This window comes from Micropterus dolomieu, linkage group LG08 (genome assembly GCF_021292245.1).
Source record: "Micropterus dolomieu isolate WLL.071019.BEF.003 ecotype Adirondacks linkage group LG08, ASM2129224v1, whole genome shotgun sequence".
NCBI lineage: Eukaryota > Metazoa > Chordata > Actinopteri > Centrarchiformes > Centrarchidae > Micropterus > Micropterus dolomieu.
The window spans coordinates 3,027,338-3,041,945 of NC_060157.1; the positions used below are offsets into that span (position 1 = coordinate 3,027,338).

General features: G+C 39.7%; 2 protein-coding genes across 2 annotated transcripts in view; both read left to right on the plus strand.

Annotated features, from left to right (window-relative positions):
• The first annotated feature begins 742 nt into the window (after positions 1-742).
• LOC123975285 lies at positions 743-11,785 on the plus strand. The gene is made up of 8 exons (XM_046056611.1): positions 743-798; positions 2,853-3,188; positions 3,646-3,978; positions 4,230-4,304; positions 8,355-8,453; positions 9,152-9,189; positions 9,274-9,432; positions 9,966-11,785. Exons 1-8 carry the CDS (start codon positions 759-761, stop codon positions 10,134-10,136), a joined length of 1,251 nt encoding a protein of 416 aa, XP_045912567.1. The 5' UTR covers positions 743-758; the 3' UTR covers positions 10,137-11,785.
• A 2,159-nt stretch (positions 11,786-13,944) lies between these two features.
• LOC123974605 (polymeric immunoglobulin receptor-like) overlaps positions 13,945-14,608 on the plus strand; it is a 16,879-nt gene continuing 16,215 nt past the window's right edge. The window contains exon 1 of the mRNA XM_046055427.1: positions 13,945-14,001. Coding sequence (XP_045911383.1) covers positions 13,962-14,001 — 40 coding nt within the window. The 5' untranslated portion in view covers positions 13,945-13,961. The remainder of the gene's footprint in view (positions 14,002-14,608) is intronic.

The following is a 14,608-nucleotide window of genomic DNA, read 5'->3' on the forward strand; positions in this document are numbered from 1 at the left end:
ATTAAGTTGGTATACAAAAAAGATGCAAATATATGCAAGTAGAAAGACAAGTGCGAATGTGAAGTTTGTCTTGGCAGTCCAAATGAATCCATAAGTTTTTGGTATGCAAGCCAAAAGTACATTTTCAGATTCGACTGACTTTCCACAACAACACCTCTGGATGACCTAAAGAAACCACTTGGGTTCTTGGCTCAATTGAAAAACACAAACAACGGAAAACAAAATCAACAGTATATCTATCCAAGGTCAACAAGACATTAAGTAAGTTTCCCTTAATAATTGGTATGGTCAACGGCTCTTCCATTTAGTGTGAGCAATAAGCAAAAGGCAGATGATCTACACTAGCTTGCTGTTCCTTACATCCAAAAATTATTGTTTCACTTTTTTTTTTTTTTTTAACAGTGTGGCCTTTGTGTGGTACTGGATAATGGATAAGGCACAGGCTAAGAAAACAAGAAATTTTGGACTCAATAATGAACAGAAAGGATCAATAAAATGTATAATTTTGGACTGTATAGACACACTGAAGACCATAGGGGTTCATCTCTGTGTCAATGAATTCACTAACAATAACTTTTAATGACGTTTTACTACGTAGCCTACATAAATGTGCAGATAACCTCAGACCCTGCAGTAGTGTGTGTGGGTGTGTGTGTGTTGTGTTTGGAGGAGGGACTACATCATTTAAAGAAGTTAGAAGTTCCTGGTTTGTCAGTGAAGAAGTCAGAGAGGCAGCAGTAAACCACCAGAGCCTCAACATGAAAGTCCGTCACACTTTGATCTGCTTCTTCTTCCTCTGTGAGTATTCACTTTGGATTTCTGTCTCTCTCGCTTGTTACTGTGATGTTTTTTTTTTTTATTTCTTTGTTGGTCAGTAGTGTCACAGTTTCTCATGAGTCCTTTATATGGTTAAATATGATAATCAGAGACACTTTTTCACAATTTCTTTATATTACTTCCTCAAAATAAACTGCACATCAGGAAGGAAAATGAAGGGCGTAATCTTACAGTTACTTTGTTATTATCAGTTTACTTTAAAATGAAGGTACAGCTGACAATATCTTTACAGAAACAAAAAGTTAATATGTAAATCCATTCATTGTTTTGTCAATAAAATGTCAGAAAATATGAAATATTGAGAAATAATGAGAAATGTCCATTAAAATTTCCCAAAATCTAAAAATGTGTAGCTAATTATCATATATGAAGAAAAGAGTCAAATCCAAACATTTGAGAAGTTGGAACCAGCACCGGCATTTTTGCTTGTAATACCACTAAAATATTTAATTGATTATCAAAATAGTTGCCATTAATTGTTGCAGCTTTACTCTTTTTCAATGGTAAGAAAGTGCAATTTTGTTGTTTTTTGTTGTATTTTTATGGTGGACTTTGTTGTAGGTTCACATTTGATATAACTTCTGTATGTAGTAGATTTTACAAAAAGATATCACAACCTACAGACAAAAAGAAACAAAAACTGCACTGATTTAAGAACTTGGATAAATAAAAACTGATTTACATCATCATTATATCATTAAAACATCTAACAAACACTGCTAAAGCTCTGATGTAAAAACAGTCAGTCAGTTCTGTGGTCTGATAAATGGGAAGAAAGAGTGTAACAGAAGATAGATTGCGCAAAGTGTTTTTTAGTAGAGAGAGACTTTTATTATGACTCACTATTGTATGAAAAGAGAAAAAGGAACAAAGAAAGTAGAAGAGAGAAAATAACAAAAGATATCCACAACAGTTGCACAGCTAAAAGAACTCTTTAAATGATCTGGAGGGAATCAGCTACTTTTTATAATTTACAAGTTTTAATTTGAGTGATTGAAACCTTTATCTATGCAGGGAATTATAAAAGATGATGACTAAAAGGACACAAATATCAACAGTAACATTAAAGTCCTTTTAAGCAAGTCATGCCACTCGGCCGCCATCATGGCAACGCCTCCAGGCAGCTTAGTCATGGCCACGCCTGTCATGGCCACGCCTGTCATGGCCACGCCTGCATTTGTACAGCTGCGGGGCCCCCCTTCCGGTTCCCTGCCTATTACACATGGGTAAACCCATGTTGAGCCATTGGTGCTTGTGTGCACACCGACTACAATGTCGCGGACAGCGGGTGAGTCATTATATGGCTCTGGGCTTGTGGGTTTGTGTCATCCTGCTTCGCCTCTAACCCCCTAGCGATAGCCATAGAGGGTGAAATAGAACAGTAGTTACGTATTGTAACTCCAAGTATAGGTGCAGCCCTCTAAGCAGTGGGCCTCACTGGGCCTTGGTTCTCAGTGCTGAAGAAAAGGCACTATGGGAGTCAATGGCCAGGTCTCACTGTTGTATGTATACAAGGTGCACACGAGGACGAGGCCCGCGCTGTGGGTGGGCGTGGACAACTTATGTGAGTGCTGCGCAGGCGTGCATAGGGGAAAGACCCAATAGCGATAGCCTTAGAGGGCTGCGCCTATACTCATAGAATCTGGAGTTACAGTACGTAACTACCGATCTAACGATGTGTAGCATGTTCATATTGACATATTTATCATACGTTTAAACATTAATATTTGTATTAATGATCTAAGCAGCTTATAAGCAGCTAAAACGGGCGACCCCACAGGGTTTAAGAGATTTTACATCCAAAGAACTATAACTATAAAAACCAGACCAGGGAACTGCGTTTATTTGTCAAAATGTTTATCCACACCAGGCCAGTAAACGGGATAGACGGCTATTTGGGACTCGGCTGTTAATTGAAGTTTTACGGTAAATGTGAAGCAGCAAATGTTGTGATCAGACTGCAGCATCTTACAGGAAGTTCAGACAGTAACTGTTGTTGTTCATCTTTTCAACAGCTCTGCAGGATGGAAACACTGGTCTCACCAATGCCCAGATCCCATCTGTCCATACAGGAACTGAAGGAGGAGATATCACAGTTAGATGCTCCTTTTCTTCACCTGGAAGCTCGATGTTCTTTTGCAAGAGAGAATGTAAACCAGAGGACATCCTCATTCACACAACTGGTGTCAGAGATCAGAGAGGCAGATACAGCATCACATATGAAGGAGGATATTCTTTATATTCTAAATATGTTTTTGTGAGCATCATACAGCTGACCAAGTCTGACTCGGGACGGTACAGGTGTGGTTTAGGTGGATTTAATATAGAGTTTGAAATCATTGTTGTAGATGGTGAGTTTCTACTAAAAGTCATGAAAAATTTTCTTTCCTGTCTGAAGAAAAGCTTCACTGTACACATAGATACTTATTATTTCAAGTGATATATTTGTGATTAAGAATTTAACATCAGGAGCAGAAGCTGACAGATGAAAGCTCATCATTTTTTGTGGGTTGAACAATAGTTTTCATACTTTCTCAAACTTTGTGACTCTGAAGAGAATGTTTTCTTTAACAGGTGTGGTTACACACAATCTTTAGATTTAACTTTGATCAATGGTCATATTGTGTGCAGAGGCTGAGATTATGATGCTCTGAATCTTTGCTGGAAGAATCCAAATCAGTCACAGACTGGTAGAACTGGGCAGCTCCCAGTGTAACTGGGGATCACATTTGAAACTGTAATTATTGTGATCAGACTGCATCATGTTAAGTACAGATAGTAACTATTGATTGTTCATCTTTTCAACAGCACTGCTGGATGGAAGTCCTCCTGAAGAAACATCCCTCTATGCAAGAGCTGGAGGAAATATTGTAGTTGGATGCTCCTTTACTTTCTCTGGAAGGGGGAAGTACTTCTGCAAGGAAGAATGTAAAGAGAAAGACATTCTTGTTGAAACAACTGGTTACACAGCTGAGAGAGGCAGATACAGCATCAGATATACACAACGATCTCTGACAGATGTATCTGTGTATGTGAGCATCACACAGCTGACCAAGTCTGACTCAGGACGGTACAGGTGTGGTCTGGACAGACGTTTATCACCAGATTCCTACTGGGAGTTTGAGATTATTGTCACAGATGGTGAGTTTATACTGAAGTAGAATGAAAATGTTTGTTCATGTCTCTGGAGGTCTGAAGAAAGTTTTCACTGACAGCTGCTGATCTTGATGAATCCTCATCACTGTGATAAATGTTCATTTAAAACAGTTCAGCTGACACACAGCCACAGCCTGTACGCTCATTTCTATCATCAGGATTTCGTCTTGTTTTTATTGTTCACAGGTCCAACTACTTTAAACCAAAATTGACTTTACCATTTTTTTCAACATCAGACCCATCAGCCTCCATACCAACAACACAGATTTCTCAGACTGACCTGCATCAGATTGAGACAGCACCACTTCGAGGTACATCCACAGAGTGTTTGATAGACTGTGACTGATAGCCATGACATGTAATTGTCCTTCCAGCACATAGCAAAGCCTCTCAGCCAGTGACTATGGAGAAGATCCCAGTCAAAGCTGTGTAATCAGAATTAGTGCATTATCTCTGCATATGTGTGTGTTAATGTGTGTATGTAGGCCTACAACAGATCGGCATGTTTTTATGCAAGTACATGAGTTTATTAAAGTGCTTGTCAGAGAGCTTAGAGGAATTTGCTTTGGTCATAAGGTGCTACATGTGGACAAACATACAGTTGTTTAAATTATTACAAGATTTCGCTCCATTAAACAGAAACAGAAAGGCGGATGAAGAAGCGGTGTATCTGAATATCAGTTAAAAGGCAATATATCTAAATTTAACATTACAGATCCATGCTAACGTTAGCTAACACTGTTCTGTAAAGGGAACTAAAGTCTCACAGCGACACACGGACGTTTTAGAAGGTGACACGAAGGTTCGAAGTAAAAAGGTTCCTGCAAAGCATGTGCCCGCTCTCGGTGTCTTTATTCAGTGCATACACTCGGCATACTTAACAAAACATGGTGTCAGAAGAAAAACGGAGAGGTGGAAGACAGTAGAAAGATGAACTAAACCTGTTAAGCAAAACAATGTCCCGGAAAAGTTAGGAAGATGGATGGAGAAACAATGGCGCAACAGTTAGCTCCACAGCTAGCACCGCCAGGCACGTTCAGCTTATCCAATGCTAGCGAATGGCTGAGATGGATTAAGTGCTTCGAACGCTACAGAATAGCGTCAGGATTGGATAAACAATCGTCAGAGTTTCAAGTGAACGCCTTCAAGCCGTGACAAGAGTGAGACAGAGTGCAGCAGTGGAAAAAAAAGCAGCCAGTGTTGCGAGGGAGAAAGCAAGCGACCGGATAGGTTGAAGCGATACAGCAAAAACACACGAAATGGCGCAAAGCGGCCAAAGATAAACCCGATACAAAGACACCTGAATGCAGCAGGTGCGGACTGTCAAGGAAACATCTGCGGAAGGACTGCCCCACCCGTGATGCAGAGTGCAGGAGTTGTCACAAAAAGGGACACTTTGCAAAGAAATGCAGATCGACAGGTGGGAGGATTTTGCTTTCCTTGGAGAAGTGGGCTCGGAAGGAGAGGACGAGTGGATAGAGACAGTGTAGTTAAATGGAGAAGCAACTGTTTTCAAACTGGATACTGGAAGAAGTGTTACAGCAATTCCAAGCAGCAGCTACTCCATTAAAAAGCATGGGACACTGCAACCGCCACTCAAAGTGCTGTATGGACCCGGACGCTACAGACTGGAAGTAAAAGGACGCTTTAAAGGTGAGCTGAGTCACGAAAAGGTAACAACAGAACAAGACATTTATGTTGTTGAAGGTTTGACTAAGGCGCTACTGGGCCTTCCTGCTATAAAAGCACTCAAGCTAATAAGGCGTGTCCACACTGTACAAGCCCGGCAAGAGGATTTTAAGGCTCAGTACCCTACAGTGTTTTCAGGATTGGGAAAATTAAAGGAGCCCTACAAAATAGAACTGGAGCCAGGTGCTGTCCCGTATGCTCTGTCATCCCCACGCCGCGTGCCTCTACCACTGCGAGACAACGTGCAGGCGGAGCTGAAGCGTATGGAGGACATGGGAGTGATTTCAAAGGTGACCCAGGCCACACCGTGGTGCGCAGGCATGGTTGTCGCGCCAAAGGCACAGCCAGGAAAGATTCGGCTGTGCGTGGACCTGGAGAGAGAGACACATTCTCCCACCAGTAGACCACACACTAGCCATGCTGGCCGGGGCAAAAGTTTTCACGAAGTTGGACGCAACCTCCGGTTTCTGGCAGATCCCATTGTCGGAGGAGAGCCAGCTCCTCACTACATTCATCACCCCATTCCTGCTTCTTACTTAAGAGGGGAGGTGTTCTGTAAAGTCTCACGGTGACACACAGACGTTTTAGAAGGTGACACGAAGGTTCGAAGTAAAAAGGTTCCTGCAAACATGTGCCCGCTCTCGGTGTCTTTATTCAGTGCATACACTCGGCATACTTAACAAAACAAACACTTCACATAGGATTAGGCACATTGGCCATCAGAGTTAACAGAAAAACACAGCAAGTGGATAGTTTTTATGTGAGATTATAACCCCTTCACCCACAGGCAATAAAAAAGTGATTTGTTTCCTTAAAAGAGACTACATGTAGCCACTTCAAAGGAAAAGTATGACATATTTGGAATCAGATCCACTTTTTTGCCAGAAGTCAGATGAGAGATAGATACCATATCTGTTTGCTAAATATGAAGCAACAGCTAGCTGCAGGTTAGCCTAGCTTCCACATTCATTTCATGTACAGATTTAACATTTGAGATATGTAAATACATAGTAAGCTTTAGATATGTAGGTAGGTGGATTGTGATACCTTTGGACAAAATCAGGCTAGCTGTTTTCTCCTACTTTCAGTTATAATGCTTAAAACTAACTGGCTGCTAACTGTACTTTCAAATTTAACACTTCCATACAGACATCAGACTAGGGTGACCAGATGAGAATGTGAAATTCGGGTAAAGGTACAATCAGTGTCAATGAGCATTAACACACGTGAAAATCAAAACACAGCTAAAAATAATTATTTTTGTTTGCGCATGCAGTCATTTGTCTGTCAATAGGAAAAACACAACAGCTGAGGGGATGGGGGTGGTGATGGTGCAGTGGAAAAGACACATACCTTTGATGTGAAAGACTGGGGTTCAATTCCCAGCTGTGACCCATCCACCAATATGCCCCTGACACTTTACCCCTAGTTGCTCCAGAGGCGTGCGACCTCCGACATATATAGCAATTGAAAGTAACTTGGGACAAAAGCGTCAGCTAAATGTAATAAAATAGTATGTAACAGTGGGAAAATCATGATCTTTTACCTGATTTTTATTTTATTCATTTCATCAGTGCGGTGTCACATCTGTCTGTGCAATGCTCTTGTCAGCTGTCTCCGCCATGGCTGCCTGAAGCTACACTTTCCCTGTCCTCGCGGCTGTAACTTCCACTAACCACAAGAAAACAAAGAGGGGAGAAGAGTACGACAAGTTTTACTTTGTGGCTATAACAACGCTGTTGACACAATGTATAGATAACCTGCAACCCCTGCTGGAGCAAGAGAACCACACAACAATCAGTATATAATGAATAATAATCAAAACTCATGTTAGGTCTAATTTTCGGGGACAAACCGGATAGGAGTCGGGACAACGGCTTGTAATTCGGGACTGTCCGGGATTTTTCGGGACGTCTGGTCACCCTACATCTGACTGGTATCAAACTTTTCATCTAACTTAAAACAAGATACCAAAAAAGTCCAAATAGAATATTTTTTTTCCAAATAGTCAAACTATTCCTTTAAAGTTTGTCTGTGGTTCAGTATTTTCTGCCAGTGAGAGTTAGCATAACTGTTAGCATGTAGTATCTTCGGAAAATACTGTTGCTTTGGTTGCATGCATGTAGATATATCTTAAGTACTAATTTAGAACAGTGGCTAAATTAGTGTAGGAACTATGCTTGAGGTGTGCTGTTGTATGATTTTATTTGACGCCTGCAAGCCAATCAGAAATTAGTATTTCCAATAGACATTGTAAAGTAAAGTACGTCCAACTCCAACGTGATATCATGGAACGCTAACTTACGTAACGGAACGTAATGTAAATCTAATGTTGTGTAAACACCGGCCTCCTGGGTCTGGGACCAACTTACTATCCACCTGACCACCCCTCCACCACCTTAGTGTCAGACTCTAATAGCTATTTATATACCACATACGCTGATTTTATCTGTGGCAGTGGGCGTAATATGTCACTCTGTTTCTGCACAATAGAAGTCAATACAGTCTAAATGGCAAAAAAATGTGTTGGAATACCACTTACACTTAAGAAATCATTGTATTATTCATACACCTTTTGATGATACCAGCCTGCCAACTCAAACAGAGCTCAGTACTTGACCCTGAGGTGTGTGTGTCAATGTAAACTTGTTCTTCTCCTCAATCTATTACAGATGTGTGGCTGCCTGTCGGTCTGACTCTGGCCATAATGGTTATCCTATTATTACTGGCTGTGGTGATATACTGCAGGAAGAGGTCTTCTAAACCCAAGGGTGAGGCAACAGGAAACACACACAGCCCGGCAGGCAAACACTGCAGGCAACTTTGTCTCTTTCCATGTAAATATACTTTTGTAAGTTTATTTTCTCACACCGTGAGATTTTAGGTGCACAGAAGTAAATGCCAGGAGTCAGATTGAAAATTGCAGAAACAACTAACAACATCTAAACTTAGGAGAACTGACTAAAAAACAAACAGAATAATGACAATTATAAAGAACTTGTGCTCTGTAAAAATTTTCAAAAACCAAGAAGCTTTAACTTGTTGCTATCACAGAGGGCAACAGGTGCTAGCTTGGGTGTCATTGTGCCTTGTAACAACACCAACTATCATTGCATATACTGTATCACATTGAGCTCTGCAAACAACTAAAAACAAACACTTCATCCCGTACCACACCTGACAACAAATCAGGTTGCTTACGACATTTTAGTGTTGCCGATACAGAAAAACGTAGAGTGAGCTACAATGGTAGTGTCCTCAAATTTGGTTTGTTAGAAAGTCTAAATAACGGTTACACTTCGAGGGATGGGACATCTCTTTAACGATTGGCTGAAATTATGTTTGAATCAGTCATTGGGGATGTTTTCATTTTTGTGGTAAAACAGAATCCGTTTTTGTTTCCATTTTATTAAGACAGATGTTTCATCAGTGTAGTGAACTTTTGTTTTATAAAAATACTGTTTTTCAGAAGCTCCAGTGGAAACAGAGTACACTTCTGTCACAGAGGTGAGTTTGATGAAGATCTGAGTTTCATAATTTTTTTGTGAAACTAGCTCTTATTAATTCAAATCAAACCTTCTCCTCCTGTAGACCAACCAAGTGTACGAGAACATCAGAGAGGACAGACACAGCAGATCTGCTCCTGTGGAAATCTCTTCAGTTTACACTCTCGCCAAATATACCCACCAAAAAACTCCTGAATCCACTGATGACTACAGCTCTGTCTCTGAATCCAGATTTCAAAATACAGTAAGGAAAAAGTTATAGGATTTTAGCTTTGGGCTCAGAAAACAGCAGCGTTAGGCTGCATCCTATAAAAAACATGGTAATAGTTTGATTTTACATAACCGCCACAAGTTGTCACTGCAGGTTCCCTCGAATATCTAAAAATAAGACAATTAAAGATGTTAAAGACACATTTATGAATGTACTTCAATACAACACTGACAGGTGGAGGTGGTAACCTGCCAGGAACTGTAGCAATGTGCAAAGACAGAGCAGGGCTTTTTAAAGTGTCACCCAGGACCACTAATGCAGGAAATACAGATACAGTATGTGGTAGAACATTAATTAAACTGAATAAAGTACACTGACAAAGCATCTCAGCAAACTGCAAATGTTTTTGTTGTCTTTTTATAAAACACAAAAAATGTTGGCAAAACAACAGATTCTCTTACTATTAGAGCGGCAACGCAGACAGAGTAGCACAGCTACATCTGATGGACTTTGGGTATAAGATTATTACAAGAACAGTCTTTAAATACTTTGTTTTCTTTTTCCAGGCTGAAGACTACTCGAGTAAACTCACCTATTCTGAGGTGATTTTTTCCAAAAGGACCGTTGGCTCGTCCACCAGAGCCCTCCGTGGTGACGACAATAATGTTGTCTACGCTGTTCCTCGGGTAGAGACGAGCTCCGATACTGATGATCAACCTGTTTACTCTGTTACTTAGCTTCACATTATTATAACATATTATAACATATTCGTGTTGTGATTTGCAAATACGCACAATTTAATCTGTACATACATCTTTTTATTTCACATACAAAGTGTTATTTAAACATTTGTGGATCCATTTTCACACACAAAACAGTTTTCACACATTGGTGGATCTCTTCCAGTCAATTTGCGGGTCACGTTACATTTGTGACTTCCTTTTTACGCATTTGTGGAATTTTTGTCCAATCTGTCCTGCCCAGATCTGTAAGTTTAACAGCAGTTTAATAGCTACCCTAGCAGGGTACTCACTGATGCACTGATCCAGGTCTGGGAGGAGACCAGGACACCACCTGCCATATCATCAGGAGCATGCTCAGAGATTGATGGGAGTGCCATTCACACTACTGAGACATTATGAGTTGATGAAAGTCATATAAGTTGGATCAGCCTGTGATAGATTTTTTTACTTTGATTTTTAGTTCATCTTTTTATATTAAGTAAGAAGAGCAAGGAAGTTTGTCATTAATGCATGTATAATGTATTATTTTGGACTGTGACATACTGGAGACCATACTGGTAACAATGACAACGAGTCATTCAAAAATGTGCCTCTAACCTCAGACCCTGCAGCAGACATAAAGATAATGGAGAATCGAGCTGTGTGTGTGTTTGGAGGAAGAACTCCATCACCTGAAAAAGTTAGAAGTTCCTGGTTTGTCAGTGAAGAAGTCAGAGAGGCAGCAGTAAACCATCAGAACCTCAACATGGATGTCTGGCACACTTTGACGAGTCCTTTAAAAGGTTAAAGATGATGCTCAGAGTCAGGAATGAGTCACTGTACATTCACATTTTGGTTTTCATCTGACACGGTGGTCCAGTGGTTAGCACTGTGGCCTCACAGCAAGAAGGTCGCGGGTTCATGTCCCGGCCTTTCTCTTTGTGTCTGCGTGGGTTTCCTCTGGGTGCTCCGGTTTCCCCCACCACCAAAAACATGTTAGTTCTTCAGTCAGTACAATTGACCGGGCACTGATAAAAACCTGGAGTTGATACCCGGGCGCTGCACAGCGGCTGCTCACTGCTCCCTTGAGTGCGGAGAACGAATTTTGCAATGTGTATGTGACAATAAAAGTATCTTCTTCTTCTATCTCTTTAATAAAGCCAGTATAGACAGAAAAAAACACTACAGAGAAAAAAAATTGTTCATTGTACAAAAACTTGTGAGTAGGACAGACTTGAAAAAATGCTAACTTATCCTTTAAAATATTCATTACAAGTTACTTCAGTAAAAAAAAAAATTGAGGAAGGAAAATGAAGGACATGAACTTACCCAACTATCTTTCATTTAAACAATGTCACACCTTTTTTTCTTACGTTTGGTTTTAAGACTGCAGTTATTATGGTTATAGATTAAAAAATAATTTTTTTCATTTAAATAAAATGTCAGAAAATAGTGAAAATTGTCTTTAACATTTCAAACAGCCCAAGGTCATCTGTTTTTTTGATAGTTCCATCACTTTCGGGGATATATTTCATATTTTAGTCGCACTCACTGGAACATTCCTATTGTAGTTAACAAGTTGGAGATAATGTGGCTAATGTGAATATCTGTGAGTGAGGATGACTGTTGTGCAGCTGAAACAAATAAATGTCGTTTAAAAGTGAGTTTTTTTTATCTGCTGGTAGTCTGAATGTGTTTTGACAGCATTTCATTTAATACAAAATGAGCAAGATTTTATCAATGTAAAGTAGACGTCTAAAACTTCACAGTCAGTTTGAACCTAGACACATTTTCCACTGCTAAAAAAATCATTAATAGGCTAACCTACTGAGTCGGACTGTCACTTTACAATCTGCCTAAACTATGTCTAATTTGTTCGATTAATATTTTCATCTTCATTTATCGCCACCGGCATTTTGTCCCATCAGGCTACAGCTGAATAAATATAGCCTATAGCTCATTTAAAATGAATGTAATGGGCTGTAGGAGAATTCCAGCACTTTATCATTCATTATTGAAACCCAGTCTGGGAGGATGAATGAGCAACACTGTATAAAATGTATTTTTGTTAATATATTGATATTTCCTCCTCTCCTGTGTTTTAACATTAATAGCCTATCATGGTTTGCATTGGCACGCATTCATATTTATGGCTTAAAATTAAAACGAAGGCTCTGCCTTTAATACCTGTTTTACCTGTTGCCATGGTGAGTCGTAGCATCGGAGCTCCATTCATGATGGCTTTTCTTCATCTCTACGCACGCGCTTCCATCAGGTTCATACTCTGAGTTGACTGAACAGGGCCCTGAACTGGAGCCGGCTTGTCAAGAGCCGCCCTACTCTGTTTCTGATTGGCTAGTAGTCCTTAACCAGAGGCGAGTTTGCAACATTTTCGGATTGAACGACATGTTTCCTTGCAACGTTGCGCAACGTTCTGCTACGGGCTTCTAGGTTTGTTTTCTCCCGCTTGGTGGGCGTCTCTCAGGTGTTACCCAATCAGCTGCGACAAGTTTGTAAACACAACGGTGTTGAAAAAGCCAAGATCATTTAGAAGTGACAGGCATCACTCTGTAGCTAAAACAGAGCAGTCAACACAGGGTAATAAGAGGGGCTGCAGCAATGTGCAATATAACAAAAAATATGGTGTTTTATCAAATTTAAAGCATCTTAACATATTCTGGTACAAACCCTAAATAAAATAATGAAAATAAAGAAACAAACAAATTCACAAACAACTACAATGCTAACACATGATGAAGGTGGGGAAGTGGAAGGAGTTGCATTTCAGGGGTGAGCCAATAAAATTTTAGAAATACACAGCAGTAGTTTCCTGCTGTTTGCAAGTTTTGTGAACCTACAGGCCACAGTGTGCTAATACTAGTTCATTCACTAGATCATTAGACGTCAACAGCATTTTGCCATGCTAGGAGTGTAGCTCTAGAGATGGCGTTGTCGGTTGGTTAGCTGCCATGGCTGATTACTCATTATTCCGCCAAGGTATTTTAGCTGTGCTTTCATTCTCTGTCCAAATGTTTGGTTTTTTTGTTTGTAACTTGCCAGCTTTAAGAACTGTCCTGCAGTTTCTACGTGTGAATGCACCTACGAGAGCCTCGATCCAGACGGCAGGGATCAGAACCAAACCTTCTCTACACCCGGACACACACAGCACACATGATACTGTTTGTGTCTCACTGAACACTGCAACTCAGTCATATACTAATGTATTCAGGTGGATTAAAACTCTCCCACCAAGAAGCAGTCAAAATTATCTTATATGAAGTGTAAACCTTATACAAGTCAAGGTATTATTATTATTATTATTATTATCATTATTATATCAGCATCATTATTATTATTATTGTTGTTGTTGTGTGTGCTATTTAAAATTTGTAAATTAGCAACTGGTATTTTTAATTTGATTACATAAGGCATTTTGTTGTCAGATGGCCTTTGCATAAATGGGATAATACCCAACAAGTTTTCAATTTAAATCCCATGATAGTAATAGGTGATGCTGGGGCTAAGTAAAAAAGATTGTGGAACTCAATAATGCACACAATACCCCAGTAAAATGTATAATCTTGGACTGTATAGAAATCCTGAAGCACATGCAGGTTCATCAGAAAAATGTGCCAATGAATTCACTTACAATGAGGTCACAATGACAGTTGCAGGGCAGTTACCTCAGACCCTGCAGTAGAAATATAGATGATGGAGGCGGGAGGAGAGTAGAGCTGTGTGTGGTTTGGAGGAGGCACTCCCTCATTTAGAAAAGTAAGAAGTTCCTGGTTTGTCAGTGAAGAAGTCAGAGAGGCAGCAGTAAACCATCAGAGCCTCAACATGAAAGTCCGTCACACCTTGATCTGCTTCTTCTTCCTCTGTGAGTATTCACTTTGGATTTCTATCTCTCTCTCTTGTTATATCATTTTTTCTTTTGTTTCTTTATTGGTCAGTAGTGTCAGTTTCTGATGAGTCCTTTAATTTGTTAAACATGATGGTCAGAGTCAGGTATGAATCACTTTAATGGATACATTCACTGTTTTTCCTAAAACACATCCTCACATGCCCATATGTACATTTAAAGGATTATTAGTAGTCCTTCTTTGATGTAGGAGAAGTAGTGGAAGTGAATAGGAACAAGATTCACAGTTCTTCTACTGCGTAAAAGTTACTACTAAAGTTTATTTGAAGTTAATATGAGACTTCAGTCTGAGTTATTCATACCCCCTCCCTATAACATATGCTTAAACATCATATACACTTAGTAAGTAAAGTTTATTTGTATAGCACCTTTCACAGATAAAAATCACAAAGTGCTTCACAATAAAATGTAATACCAATACAACAAAGTAAAATAACAAAAATTAAATACAAATAAAAAACCATAAAACCCCACGTCTAACTAAAAGCCTGCTTGAACAGCAACAGCAACAGCTTCACTTGTTTTTTAAAAGAATCAACAGAATTCACACACCGCAGAAAGGTAG

What these genes read in the sequence shown, in the direction of transcription:
- LOC123975285 (XM_046056611.1), top strand. Translation starts at nt 759, where the DNA reads ATGAAAGTCCGTCACACTTTGATCTGCTTCTTCTTCCTCT. An exon ending in GATCTGCTTCTTCTTCCTCT is followed by an intron (nt 799 to 2,852) that starts GTGAGTATTCAC and finishes TCTTTTCAACAG; the next exon opens with CTCTGCAGGATGGAAACACT. An exon ending in TGAGATTATTGTCACAGATG is followed by an intron (nt 3,979 to 4,229) that starts GTGAGTTTATAC and finishes TTTCAACATCAG; the next exon opens with ACCCATCAGCCTCCATACCA.